The sequence below is a fragment of the Silene latifolia genome, chromosome X (genome assembly GCF_048544455.1).
Source record: "Silene latifolia isolate original U9 population chromosome X, ASM4854445v1, whole genome shotgun sequence".
Classification (NCBI taxonomy): Eukaryota; Viridiplantae; Streptophyta; class Magnoliopsida; order Caryophyllales; family Caryophyllaceae; genus Silene; species Silene latifolia.
Genome location: NC_133537.1, coordinates 343,334,593 through 343,347,797, shown reverse-complemented (window position 1 = coordinate 343,347,797; position 13,205 = coordinate 343,334,593). Strand labels below are relative to the sequence as shown.

Here is a 13,205-nt window from a genome sequence, read left to right as displayed (position 1 = left end):
GCTGAGGCTGCCAAGACAGCTTCTGGGTCACCTACCAAGGATGATGCTGTTGACGTCGCCGGTGGCGAGCAGCAGCAGCAACAAGCATAGGGAGACGGGCGGTCGTCACCAGGTTCACCCGGCGTCTCGGATAGCTTCAGCTGTTCGGGGGCCAATTATTAAGCCTTTCCTCCCTGCCATCTTTTGGCGCTTCAAATGACATGTCTGTAACCTTTTGCTTTTCTTTTCCTTGTTTTTTGTAAAACTTTGGTAGGTTGTGTTTTGGCTTATCCCTATGGGGACGGCCGTCGACTTCTTTCTTGTATTACCTGTGAACATTCAAACAAGAGTTTGTTTATTTTGCCTCCGGCTTGGCCGAGGTCTTTTTCTCATTTTTGTCTGAGTTGTCTTCGTACGTTATTAGTTGAGCGCTTCTTTCTTTTTGCTTTTACCCTCGGCTTTGGCCGAGGCGGCTAGAATGCGTATCTCAACTGTATTTAACGTTTTTAATTTGCCTCTGGCTTGGCCGAGGTCTTTTTCTCATTTTTGTCTGAGTTGTCTTCTTGCGTTATTAGTTGAGACTTCGGCTTGGCCGAGGCAATTAGAATGCGTATCTCAACTGTATTTAACGTCTTTTTTAAACATGTTGGCATGTTGGTCGCTTCCTCTTACGCGCACGGTCTTAGCCGAGGCGGTCAGATTTGCTATCCCAACCACCGTTGTGAACATGTTACGTATCAGTCGTTGTGTCCCCGTCATTCTTCGGAGTAACGGCCGAGGTGTTCGTATCTGTAGACGTGTTGACCGCTTCCTCTTTCACTCTCGGTCTTGCCGAGGTGTCCGATTTGCGTCTCAACAGTGCTTATACGTTCCTAAGCATGCTGGTCGTTGTGTCGAGTTAACAGCTGCTGTTGGCAAGTCGTGTTTCCTTAATAAGGATGGACTGCGCGGTTTTGTGCATGTTGGCATGTTGGTCGCTTCCTCTTACGCGCACGGTCTTAGCCGAGGCATTCAGATTTGCTATCCCAACCACCGTTGTGAACATGTCTGTTTTGACTGCCCGGCTTAATTTGCGGCGTCTCGGTTTTGTGCATGTTGGCGTGTTGGTCGCTTCCTCTTACGCGCACGGTCTTAACCGAGGCGATCAGATTTGTTATCCCAACCACCGTTGTGAACATGTCTGTTTTGACTGCCCGGCTTAATTTGCGGCGTCTCGGTTTTGTGCATGTTGGCGTGTTGGTCGCTTCCTCTTACGCGCACGGTCTTAGCCGAGGCGATCATATTTGTTATCCCAACCACCGTTGTGAACATGTCTGTTTTGACTGCCCGACTTAATTTGCGGCGTCTACTCTGGCATGACTATGGAGGGGACGAGTATTTTGATGGAAAACTTGGATTATTTTTATAAGGAATAATCATGCGTTGGGGTGCCCACAATGGTTTTGGACACCTCCACCGCCGTACAAAGTATTTCCTTAGAAACTCCGTGTTCCAATGGCACCCTCCATGTCCTTTGTGCTCCCCCCCGGTCCGAGACGTTCATTGGAGTCAGGGGCCGGATGAGCGTTACTGGATTACTCCTATCCGTTGAAAAACGGATTTTCTATCCGTCCCGTCAGAGCTTTGTCCTGGGTCTCCAGCTACATACTTGCTGAGGCTCCCCTTTCGGATTAGCTCCTTGATGGCGTTCTTCAGATGCCGACAGTCGTCGGTCTTATGGCCGGGCTGGCCGTGGTAATCACAAAATTGGCTTGTGTCACCTTCCGCCTTCGTCCTGGGGGGTCTTGCCCACTTCTGCCCTTCATTTTTGCTCAGGGCGAAGACCTCGGCCGCTGATTTGACCAAGGGGGTGAGACTGTTGTACCGCCTGGCGGTGTATGGTCCCGAGCTCCCCCCGGCGCCCGCCGGGTTTTGCTTCCTTCTATCCTTCTCAGGCCGTGACCTATTATTGTCACGGCGTCCTTCGTCTCTATCGTCCCGGCGGCTACTCCTCTCCGGATGCCCAGCTTCGCGGTCGCTTACCCAGGTCTTGTGATAATCCTCCACCTTTATGGCAGCTTCGGCCATCTTCCTGGCGGTGTCTAGGTTGAGGTCCTCACACTTGATGAGGTCATTTTTGAAATCGCCTCTCGGTAGGCCTTTCATCAATGCGAAGGCCGCCAGTTCAGTGTTCAGCTCTCGGATCTGCTGAACCTTAGCGTCAAATCTCTTGACGTAGCTCCGGAGGGACTCGTCATCCCCCTGTCGGATAGTCAGGAGATCTGAGGTCTCCACAACCCTTCGTTTGTTGCACGAGTACTGGGTTATGAAGTTATTTCTCAGGTCGGCATAGCAGTATACCGAGCCATTGGGTAGCCCCTTGTACCAACTCTGGGCCATGCCGTGGAGGGTCGTTGGAAAGACTCGGCACCATACCTCATCGGGTTGCTCCCACACCGACATGTACGACTCGAAAGCCTCGGCATGGTCGGTGGGGTCGCTATCCCCCTTGTATGATATGGCCGGCAGCTTCAGCTTAGGTGGCACCGGGACCTCGAGGACGAAGGCGTTGAGGGGCTGTCTGACCACGTGACGAATGACACGCGGCGACCGGCTCCTCGTAGCCCTAGTCCGGCTTCTCTCCCCGTGGCGAGAAGGACTTCTTGCTCCCCGACTTTGGAAAGTCGGGCTTCTTTCTTCACTTCTTCTGAGGTGTCCTCGTTGATGCCGCGGTGACACTGTCCTCCCGCGAGTGTGGGAAGGACTTTGGTCGGACACTGACAACACGGGCGCCGCTGGCGTTTTTGTACGCCCAGCCTCTTGCATTGCTCCGGTTAGGTTGTTCGGAGTTACCTTAGGGACCTTTGGGTGTGCTGCCGTAACCGTCGTTACGACGAGCGTTAGTGGCGTGCTATCCATCAGGTCCATAAATAGCTTTAGCTTCGCCGCATCGACCATATGTCCGAGGACAGTGACTTGGCCGGCAGGCAGCGACGTTTCTGGGAGGGTCGGCATCCCATACGCCGGTTGAATTACTTGGCCGGCGGGGGAATGCCCGATCCCCGAATTAGGGACTGTATCGTCATGGTAGAATTCTGTTTCGTCACTCACAATCATTTCTGGCTGTTTTGACATCTTCGTAGCTTTTTGGGTGGGTTTTGTTTTTGTGTTTTTAAGGGATTTGACTAACTTTTAGTATCTCTCCCCACAGACGGCGCCAATTGTTCCGGGTGTAATTACGGAGCAGTGTTGTTTACCACGTGAGCTACTTGAATGATGACTTTGCTTAACTCTTCCTTTCGGCTTCTCCTGAAACAATGAACAAACTGAGGGCTCGGCTTTGCACCGAGCGTACTCACTCCGACGCTCAAGTCAGTAAACTTAAAGGGATTAAGTTGTGTGATGCTTGGCAAAGTATATTGTAGAGAGATAAGGGAGTTTATACCAGATTATGAGTGGTTTAGGTTATGATTTTGGGATCCTTTCCTCAACGAGGGTTGAGGAGTATTTATAGACTTTCACCTTTTGTCACGTAGTGGCCAAGTGGCCAAGTGGCTAGCAGGTGGAAAGACCGTTCTACCCTCGGCCGATGGACCCATGGCGGGCGGCGTAGGGGGTCTTGGATATGAGTACGCGGATATGTGCCCCGGCTGGCTAGTTGCCCAGCCGAGACCCAAGTGACAGGCCGACGTAGCTGAGTCGGCTAGGCTGTCCAAGGTGTTGACTTGCTTTGGATATCTTTGAGCTTGGTCAATATGTTGACTCGGTCAGCGGGTGCAGAATATGCCCCATCACTACTTGTACCCTACTTTTCAGGAAAACCTACTTGTACCCTCCAACTTTCTAGTTATTCTCACATATACCCCTTAAGTATAGTAAATGGTGAATATTGAGGATGAAGTGTGGTAAAAGGGTAAAGGATGAAGTTGAAGATGAAGTGGAAGCATATAAAAATGAATTTGAAGGGAAAAAACGATGTTTGTTGGAGAGAAAACAAATATTTCAATTAAAGTATCATATTGTTTACATAGCCCTTAACATCGTACGTAAGGGTACTTAACGCTTCTTTCCCGCTTCATAATGACAAGTGAGAATTCACTTAACGTCTTAGTTGTTGGTGCTTAGTATTATGATGCTGGAATGTGGATTTTCCTTAAAAGTAAGGGTACAAGTGAGAATAGTCTATACTTGAGGGGTATAAGTGAGAATAACTAGTAAATTGAAGGGTATATGTGGGCTTTCCTGAAAAGTAGGGGTACAAGTGGGATTAGCCCATAGCAGAGGGGTACAAGTGGGAATATCCCTAATATTAATATTACTATAATAATAATTTAAACATTAAATATAGTTAACTAACTATAATAGGAGAAATAGTAATTTTAAGGATGTCTCCGCGAAGCAAGTAGTTTTGACAGATGAGCTTCTAAAAGAGTGATTTCAGTAGATTGAGAGTAGTAATTGTAAGGATGTCTTCGCGGAGCACGCAACTTTGACGGAGGAGCTACTAAAAAGGTGATTTTAGTAGGGGATTGACACCGCAATTTGCTAACCAATCATTAGCTCGATTAGCTTCCCTAGTAGTCTAGTACGCATGCTCAAGTGCTCAAGTGCTAACCTTAACTGTCCAATTTCCTTTAGTGGACTAGCGGTCGAAAATTATTACTACTAATTATTCCTCCAAAATCAAATTACACACGTGGTATGTTGACCATGTGAATAAGCTTGTAAAGCTTTGTTCTTTCAAGTCAAATGACTAGTGCCAAGAGTTCCGTCATCATAGAACTACATTCCCCACACGAGAAAAATAAGGTTGAGACAAAACCCTCTGTCTCGTCTTTCAATATCACCACAACCTACATGCATTACCTTTCAACGCAGCATCCGCATTGAGCAAAGTGCACCCGTGAAGGGGTGGTGACCACCGAATATAGATTTCTTTGTGGCACGATCCAGAATAAGGATTAAATAAGGAAAATAAACTGAAAGCTCGCTTTGATACCTCAAATTGTTGAAAAAAGAACGAATCATGATTAACCAGTTGTACGTACAATACGGATGGTATAATCTATCAATTGGGTATATTCCCATAAAGTATGGATCAACCGATCGAGTGGCATCATGTCATGTGCATTTTGTACCGTCGGGATAGATAGGATCCTGCATGGAGGGGTGAGTTTCAAGGCCTCAAAGGGTGTGAATCTTAGGGCATCTACAATAGATGAACCTCTAAAGAGGTTTGTCACTTGACACATCACTAAATTAACAAACCTCTCCAATAACAAATCTATACATAACAATAGACAAACCTTTGCAAGGTTCATGTTATAGGACCCACTTCCAATTATCCATTTTTTTCTCTCATATGTTATGTACATTTTAGGGACCACCACTTGCCATGTCATCCGACAAACCTGTATACAAATGTGTAACCATTCTCATCTATGAACCTCAAACCTCATTCCCAACAATAAAGAGGTTTGTCAACAAACCTCTAAAAAGTACACAAACCTTTGTTGACAAACCTCTATTGTTGATGCCCTTATGGTCGTCTGAAGTAAATGATAGTGTCCGAATCGTTACCTTTCCTTCTCTCACACAAGCCGATTTCGCAATTAAGATTTATCAAATACGAAGTATATATATATTTTTTTTTTGAAAAGATAAAATACGAAGTATATATTTCTCTTTTATTCGGCTCTAAAATAAAACAAACATAAAAAGTTAATCGAAACGGAGAAAATATATCCAATTCATAAACAAATTTTATGACAAATATTACCTTTGATTTTTATTTTTTATTTTGACTTTATTAATTGTTAATTCACATTAATTAAATAAAAAATAAAAACATAACTCCCAAAAGCACTTTCTCACTCAGGGAAGCTTCATTGGTCATCAACTTAACCCCCATTGCACTCCTTTCCCCATTCTTATCGCCGGCGACATTTCCGCTTTCTCCGCCGTCGTCGCCGCCGCATCCTGCGCCGTCGCCATTGTCCCCGCCACCGACATTTCCTCAATTTCATTTTCGTAGGTATTGTTATTGATTTCGTTGAATTTTATTTTGTTTTTTATTTTGTCGTGTGTTAATTCGTGCGCGAGATTTGGAAATATAATCAATCAGAGTTGATTTGATAGTAGTATTAGCTTGAATTTCCCCAATTAAATTAATCGCATTTTGGGGGATTCATATATTGTTATGATGATGATGATGATGATTATGCAGTAGGTCAAAACTTTCGTCATGATTTTAAGGTTTTTCTCGTTGTTGAAGAAAATGTATATGAATTAGGAAGCATAGTATTAAAAATCGGTTTCAGTCACGGCCATGGTATTGTTTGTCGCGGCCTAATCTAGCTAAATGCAGCCAATATCGCTCTGGAATGCAGTAAAATGCAGTTGCAGTGACCTCCATAACTTTTATAACTCGGTTGCGGCGTGATCTTACTAAATGCGGCCAATATCGCCTTGGAATGCGGTAAAATGCAGTTGCGGCGACCTCCAAAAACCTTTATACTCCCTCTGTCCCGGTCAATTGTTGTCCTTTGGTTTTGGCACAAAGACCAAGGAAAGAGGAGAGGACCAATAACTTAATGACAAGTGGAACAAATTGAATGAGAATGGTCAAATTACTCATCACGTTCATTCTTAAAATAGAAAGGACAACAAATGACTGAGACACCTAAAAATGAAAAAGGACAACAAATGACCGGGAGAGAGGGAGTAACTTATAATTCGGTTGCGGCCTAACCTTGCTAAATGCGGCGAATATCACCTTGAAATGTGGTAAAATGCAGTTGCGGTGACCTCCAAAAGGTTATAACTTGGTTGCTAGCAATTCTCTCTAATTGTGATTAATATCGCCATGGCAATCGTGGTGAACCTCCATCTTTATAACTCGGTTGGCTATTGGTGTGGCGATCGATATAAAAAAACATGATAGGAAGGCCAACAAGTATAGTGGCAGGAAATGAGAGATTTATTATGTTGTCTTGAAAAAACCCTCTGAAAAGACAATTACCATGTCAAGTAATCACGAATGCGCGAAACAAGGGCTTAAATCTTAATACAGTAGATTATAAATAACAAGTTTAGAAACTTTTTCTTTTGTCTGATTTGGCTACTAGCTTAAAAATTGGTCTTTGTTTTGGATCTTTTTACTTTGATTGAGTTATGGGTATTGGATAAATTACTTTATTTTTTGATATTATTTTCTGACTTTAAACTATTTGTGTCTTTCTTATACAAAAGTAGCATGTGTTATGTTGTGTTTGCATGCTACTCTGAAGTGTTGTGCTGAGAGTCGATCATGGAGATTTAAGAATATTTCTAACTAGTGATATTCGTGTAATGGGGGCAGTGTAAGGGAATAGGTCTAGCGTTTAATAACCAGTTCGGCTATATCAGATAATTAGCATTACACCAATTTGCGAAGTTGATCTATTTTTTTTTTTTTCTTTTTTTTTTTTTTCTTGCTTAGCTATCAGGTTATCATGTATTTATTTTATGTTGTATTGTTGCCGGCGATGATACTAGTGTTTGTGTTAGTCTCTTCCTGGTCCTGTTTTTGTTTGTTCGTGCTGCCGTTGCTTTAAGCTGCTGTTCTACTATTGTTGAGAGTATTAGTATGATCGTAATCTAGTATGCATCAAGTTTGCATTTGATAAGGTCTCCCGGCCCAGGTCTGATTAGGACCAACATTGGGACGGGTTCTAGTTTTCATTTTTGGCTATCTGCTAACCCAGCAATTACCATTCTCTTGTTGCTGGTTGAAAACAAGACAGATAAGGGTTTGGAGCAGCCTTTGGGATGTTTTTATTTGCTTAGTTTGAAAGTTATTGATAGCCTTGGACACATGTTCTGAATCTCCACTTTTCCTTCTAAATACGAGATGGATGATTTTTTCAGTCAGAATATATTATAAAAAAAACCGCGTTCTTCATGAAAACTTTGACATATTAATTTTTTCTCGAGCCTTATCCTTCCCTCTTTCTTGGTCCTTATGAATCTGAAGCTATTCTGCGCATTTTTGTTTTTGGTTGGCTTGTTTTTGTACACTTTCTGTGGCTAATAGTCTATAAAAAAGTTGCTCTCGGTTCAGGTTTTCAATCTGAATTAATTGAATTAGGAGGTTAATTATCAGTTCAAGGTTATGCTAGGCCTGCCACCTCCTGCTGTGTTAATTTGCTGCCAAGTTGTTGTATAATCGTGTTATACTTTTGTCCTGTATGTAATGTTTTTTTTTTGCTGCATCTGTTTATTCATCTTACCAGGAAAAAAGCTCATATAATTCTGAGGTACAACCTCATCAGGATGGTCCTTTAAAGCTGACTTTATTGTCAGTGTGGAAGATGGCTTTCTCTTCTGAGGAACAAACGTCAGAGGATTACCTTTTTAAGATAGTTTTAGTTGGCGATTCTGCCGTTGGAAAGTCAAATCTGCTTGCTAGATTTGCTAGGGATGAGTTCTATCCAAGCTCAAAGTCAACTATAGGTGTCGAATTTCAAACCCAAAAGATAGCGATTGAGGGAAGGGAAATCAAAGCACAAATCTGGGACACTGCTGGTCAAGAAAGGTTTAGGGCAGTTACATCGGCTTACTATAGAGGTGCAGTTGGGGCTCTTCTAGTGTACGATATCAGTAGCCGTCAAACGTTTGATAGTATTGGCAGATGGCTTCATGAACTCCACAGTAAGCTCCAATTCAATTTCTCTTTTATCATGTTGATTATTCAGTATGTTTATGTTCGTGGATCATGAAATTATCTTAATGCTGTTTGTTTATGTTCTAGTCATTTGATTAATAATAATAATTACATTTAAAACTGAGAAATTCGTGTTGTGCTTTCGTTAACCATCTTATTCGCCTCCCTTTCCGAATGTGGACATCTTGCTTGTAGAGAGTTTCATATTTATCAGTCCGCCAAACAACCACTTATAGTGCGGAGTAGTAATGTTTTTTTTTTTATGAGAAATTATGTGAATTCTACTCTTCAAACGATGTGATTTTTTTTGGTACAGATAAAATTTTTCGTAAAAACAGATATTTCGATTCAACTAGATTTTAATTTTTTAACTTGAAAGTAAAACAAAACGACTTAAAGTTCACGCAATCTTGAAAAGACATGATGAAATATTTTCAAATATGCTAATAACCAGTCCTATCCTAAAGCAAATTTAACCCTCTAAACCAGAATATTTCGTATCATCTTGACCTGTACCGAGTGACTCGATTTTCAGCTCTACAAATTAGTGCAATCCATTCATGTGAAAGGAGACGTAAGCCACTACCATGAATCCATGATCCTTCTTTTGTTAACATACTTAGGATAAAGGTTAATGGTAAAGGGAGAAGCATGTGTTAACTATTTGGTATTAGCAATTTAACTAGTAAAAAAGAGGGACACTTGTGACAAGGAGGACACGGATACTGGCTGACAAGTGACAAGCATCTGTAAATTCAGGGTATATTATTTGCTCATTGTCCCCTCCGTCTGAAAAAAACTAATTTGCCCTCTTCTTTTGTTCTTGACTTCTTGTGCTCTTGCTTGCTTTGCTGTTACTGTCTTCATTGCCATCTCCGTTACTAATCGCTAAAATAATATGATGATTAGATAATTGTAAAGCGGATCAATTAGCTAATCATGGGTCAAAATGCATTGAAAAAGTAACGAGGTACTTAAGGCGTTTTGCATAATCATGCATCTTATGTAATTACAATGTGGCTACTCTTTTTTTTTTTTTTTTTTTTTTTTTTTTTTTTTTTTTTTTTTACTTCATTGGATTGATAAATTGTGATTTGGTATGGCAGCTCATTCTGACATGAACGTAGTTACGATACTTGTTGGGAATAAATCGGACCTGAGAGAAGCTAGAGAAGTGCCAACCGCTGAAGGAAAGGCATTGGCAGAAACACAAGGACTATTCTTCATCGAGACTTCAGCTCTCGATTCATCTAATGTAGCTCTTGCTTTCCAGACAGTGGTTAAAGAGATTTACAACATATTGAGCCGTAAAGTTATGCAATCGGGTGAGCTAAAGAAGAACGATTCATCGTCATTGGGTGACGGGAGGACAGTAGTATTACAGGGAGAAGAAACTAGTGATGTGGACCAGCCCGAAAAAAAGGGTTGTAGTTGTTAGTTAGCTGCCTCTAATATGATTCCCAAACAAAGCTGTTTCGATGTGGCTGAATTATTTTGACCACTTGGTCCTTGTTTTGTAAACCAGTGTTTGGATAGCATTTGTGGAGAATGAAGAGCTTATTGGATGGGAAAAACATGTTTGAATGATTGTGAAAAGTTTATTTGTGTTGTGGAATTGCGGTGCTTTGGCTACGTTACTCCGACACTTCACTTTGGTAGCGTGTCGCTTGTCTGACACGACATGACACCCCCACACTTCATCTTAGACAAGAAAATTGGAAACTTTATAGCCGAGTCAGAGTAACATATGTGAATATAGGTGCTTGGTACATTGCTCAACTCGCTCTCTTTCCCACCCTAACCACGTCCGCCCTCGTACAACCTCTTCTCACCCTGTATGCGCGCAGGTGAAAAACTTGCAGGAGAAATTCTTCTGTACGTACCAACCGTTTCATTGTACCTCGAACCAATAGAAACATTAGATTGGTTACATTTTTCATAAATGAAATGTACCTCGAACCAATCACAGTGGTAAACCTTTTTGTCATGAATTTTAACATTGCCATGTGTTCAATACTCGAACTTGAGACATCTGGTTAAGTTAGAACAAGCCATTACTAAATATTCATGGGTGGTTAATCAACAAGTCTTCTGCAAGACGTTTTACGTTCTAATAGTATAAGATATAAGTACATAACACTATAACAACACTAAGGTGTTGTTTGACCTTAATTATGTAAAATAACTTTTTCTTTTTAAAATGAGTTTATTCACAAGCTACTTTTCGGAAAAAATTCGGTTATTTGGCCAAACTTATGTAAAAACATTTTTTAAATTAATATTTATGTTTGACCTAACTACTTTTTTTTGGCTTTTTAGGCACTAGAGTGAAAAGTAGAAGTAGAAGTAACAATTTCTTACTTCTACTTTTAGGGATTAGTTATAACTTTTGGCTTTTTAAAAACACTTTTAATCCTCCCTAATTTAGTGTTTGACCTAATTTCTACTTTTTCAATTGTAAAAGCACTTTTAAAGTTATGCCAAACACCACCTTAAAAATTAACAATAGATCAACAAAAATATCATATACAAAAGATATCTTACATAAACAGTATTGAAAACCGTCTAATATAAGGAATATCATCCTTCTCTTTGCTAGAAGAGACAAGTCATGACTCATGATTTTTGTGAATAATATAACTCATAAATTATATCGAAGACCCGTCTTACACAAAATCTCATTATAGGCGGCGCATATCCGTCTATAACTAAAGACGGACCAAATACAATGCCACATTCCTAATAAGACAAATAACAAGTGGGGTGGTGAGGGCAAAAAATATTACCACTTTTAAGCTATTTGACCCGTCTTTAGCTATAAATAATATCCGTCTATAACAAGACTAATTGCCCGTCTTAAATAAGAATTACCGTTATTTTATTTGCACGAAGATGGCATGTTCAAATTTTGGAAATAAAATAGTAACCCCGTCCCGTCCATAGAGTATAACATAAAGCTGTTGACTTGAACAACAAAAATCCCTTTTAAACCCTAAACACACAATCAATTCAATCGGATTCAATTTCTTGAGCTGTTTTACTACATCTTTAGCTAAAAAAAACCTTCTTTTTTTCTGCGTTTTAATTTAATTGTGGAATAAAATTAACCCCAAAAATGAAGGTGGTGGCTTTAGTTAGTGGTGGTAAAGATAGTTGTTATGCTATGATGCAGTGTATTCATTATGGTCATGAGGTAATTGATTCTTGTTAATTATCAATTATTATTTGATTAGATTATTTAATTGTTGAATTTTTGAGGTAATTAATTGTTGGTATTTTGTGTGTTTGTATGTAGATTGTAGCTTTGGCTAATTTGATGCCTGTGGATGATTCAGTTGATGAATTGGATAGCTATATGTATCAAACTGTAAGTATTATTATCTTTCAAGTTCTTATTACCGCAATTTGCGAGAGCTATTGAGGCACGTGGGTAATGTTGTTGTTTTGTTGTTGTTGTTGTTGACTTCTTGTTGTTGTATGCTTTGTAATGGGTTTTATCATTGATTTGAACTGTTGGGTTGTGCCACTAATTGGATGATTTCATTGACATTTGCTCATGTTGATAAATGGCCAAGTAAGTGATTGTGCATATTTCTATTGTGAAGTAGCAGTCTTTCATGAGTTTTAAATGCAATTTTCATCTTGGGTCGTTTAGAAACAAGCTCTTTGTGTTGCTAACACTGGGGTAAGGCTGCGACATCCGACACCCCCCAAGTGCGGGAGCCATTGAGGCATTGGGGTAAATTACGTTGTTGTTGCAAAGGTTTCATCTTTGTTAGTGTTGTGGTTGATATATTGCGGGGTTGACTTTTTTGTTGAGTTCTTACATTGGGACATCGACTCAATGGTTAGGTGGAGCTTGTGTGTGGCCAACTATAGATTGTTGTTTTAAAGTTATCACCTTTGTAGCTGCATAGTGGGTGTTGCTATTGCTTTTTATGGGTTTGTATTTTGTAGCTCGATCAACAGCTCAAGTGAAGAGTGGTATGGTGTTTCATGGTGGTACATTTGTCTATTTTTGATCCTTTTGGGCTTGTTTGATATATCGGATAGAATGCTGTGATGAGTACTTCCTTTTTCCGGGATTCCATGGGAGTTAGATGGGATTTTGACTGTTTGTTGTCTATACCTGATGATCTTGGATGCGTTGTAGGTTGGGCATCAGATTGTTGTCAGCTATGCAAAATGCATGGGAATACCGTTGTTTAGGCGGCGACTACAAGGATCTACCAGGCAAGCTCTTTAAGCAGGTTGCTTTGGTACTCAAATTTTCTTTCTTGTTGATGTTTAGCAAAATACTTTCGTCCACATAGATGTGTTGTTTTTATATTCTTCCAGATGGTTCAAAACTACAAATGGATTATTCATTTTGAAAATACATGCCACTTTTATATTAATACTAGGCTAGGAAGTTGAAGCATAGTTATGAATTTATGACTCAATATATTGATTACCTTCTCATCGTTGTTGATTTGTTCCCGTAATTCTACTTGGCCATAGGATTCAGAATTGTGGATAATTTATTTAGCTAGTACTTGAGATA

General features: G+C 40.6%; 2 protein-coding genes across 3 annotated transcripts; both read left to right on the top strand.

Moving 5' to 3' along the window:
• Positions 1-5,794: 5,794 nt before the first annotated feature.
• LOC141619670 (ras-related protein RABA5a-like) lies at positions 5,795-10,269 on the top strand. Of its 2 annotated transcripts, none has more exons than XM_074436687.1 (3): positions 5,795-5,988; positions 8,232-8,649; positions 9,769-10,269. In XM_074436687.1, the coding sequence occupies exons 2-3, from the start codon at positions 8,310-8,312 to the stop codon at positions 10,098-10,100; spliced, it is 672 nt and encodes a 223-aa protein (XP_074292788.1). In that variant the 5' UTR covers positions 5,795-5,988; positions 8,232-8,309; the 3' UTR covers positions 10,101-10,269. The 2 variants fall into 2 exon arrangements, with proteins under 2 accessions (XP_074292788.1, XP_074292789.1); XM_074436688.1 differs by having other exon boundaries at positions 5,795-5,992.
• Positions 10,270-11,571: 1,302 nt separating this feature from the next.
• LOC141622724 (uncharacterized) lies at positions 11,572-12,932 on the top strand. Its single transcript, XM_074438726.1, has 3 exons — positions 11,572-11,855; positions 11,958-12,029; positions 12,816-12,932. The coding sequence occupies exons 1-3, from the start codon at positions 11,778-11,780 to the stop codon at positions 12,906-12,908; spliced, it is 243 nt and encodes an 80-aa protein (XP_074294827.1). The 5' UTR covers positions 11,572-11,777; the 3' UTR covers positions 12,909-12,932.
• The last annotated feature ends 273 nt before the right edge of the window (positions 12,933-13,205 follow it).

Coding starts and splice junctions, on each gene's coding strand:
- LOC141622724 (XM_074438726.1), top strand. CDS start 11,778: ATGAAGGTGGTGGCTTTAGTTAGTGGTGGTAAAGATAGTTGTTATGCT. Junction 11,856..11,957: donor GTATTCATTATGGTCATGAG/GTAATTGATTCT, acceptor GTTTGTATGTAG/ATTGTAGCTTTGGCTAATTT. Junction 12,030..12,815: donor ATAGCTATATGTATCAAACT/GTAAGTATTATT, acceptor GATGCGTTGTAG/GTTGGGCATCAGATTGTTGT.
- LOC141619670 (XM_074436687.1), top strand. CDS start 8,310: ATGGCTTTCTCTTCTGAGGAACAAACGTCAGAGGATTACCTTTTTAAG. Junction 8,650..9,768: donor ATGGCTTCATGAACTCCACA/GTAAGCTCCAAT, acceptor TTGGTATGGCAG/CTCATTCTGACATGAACGTA.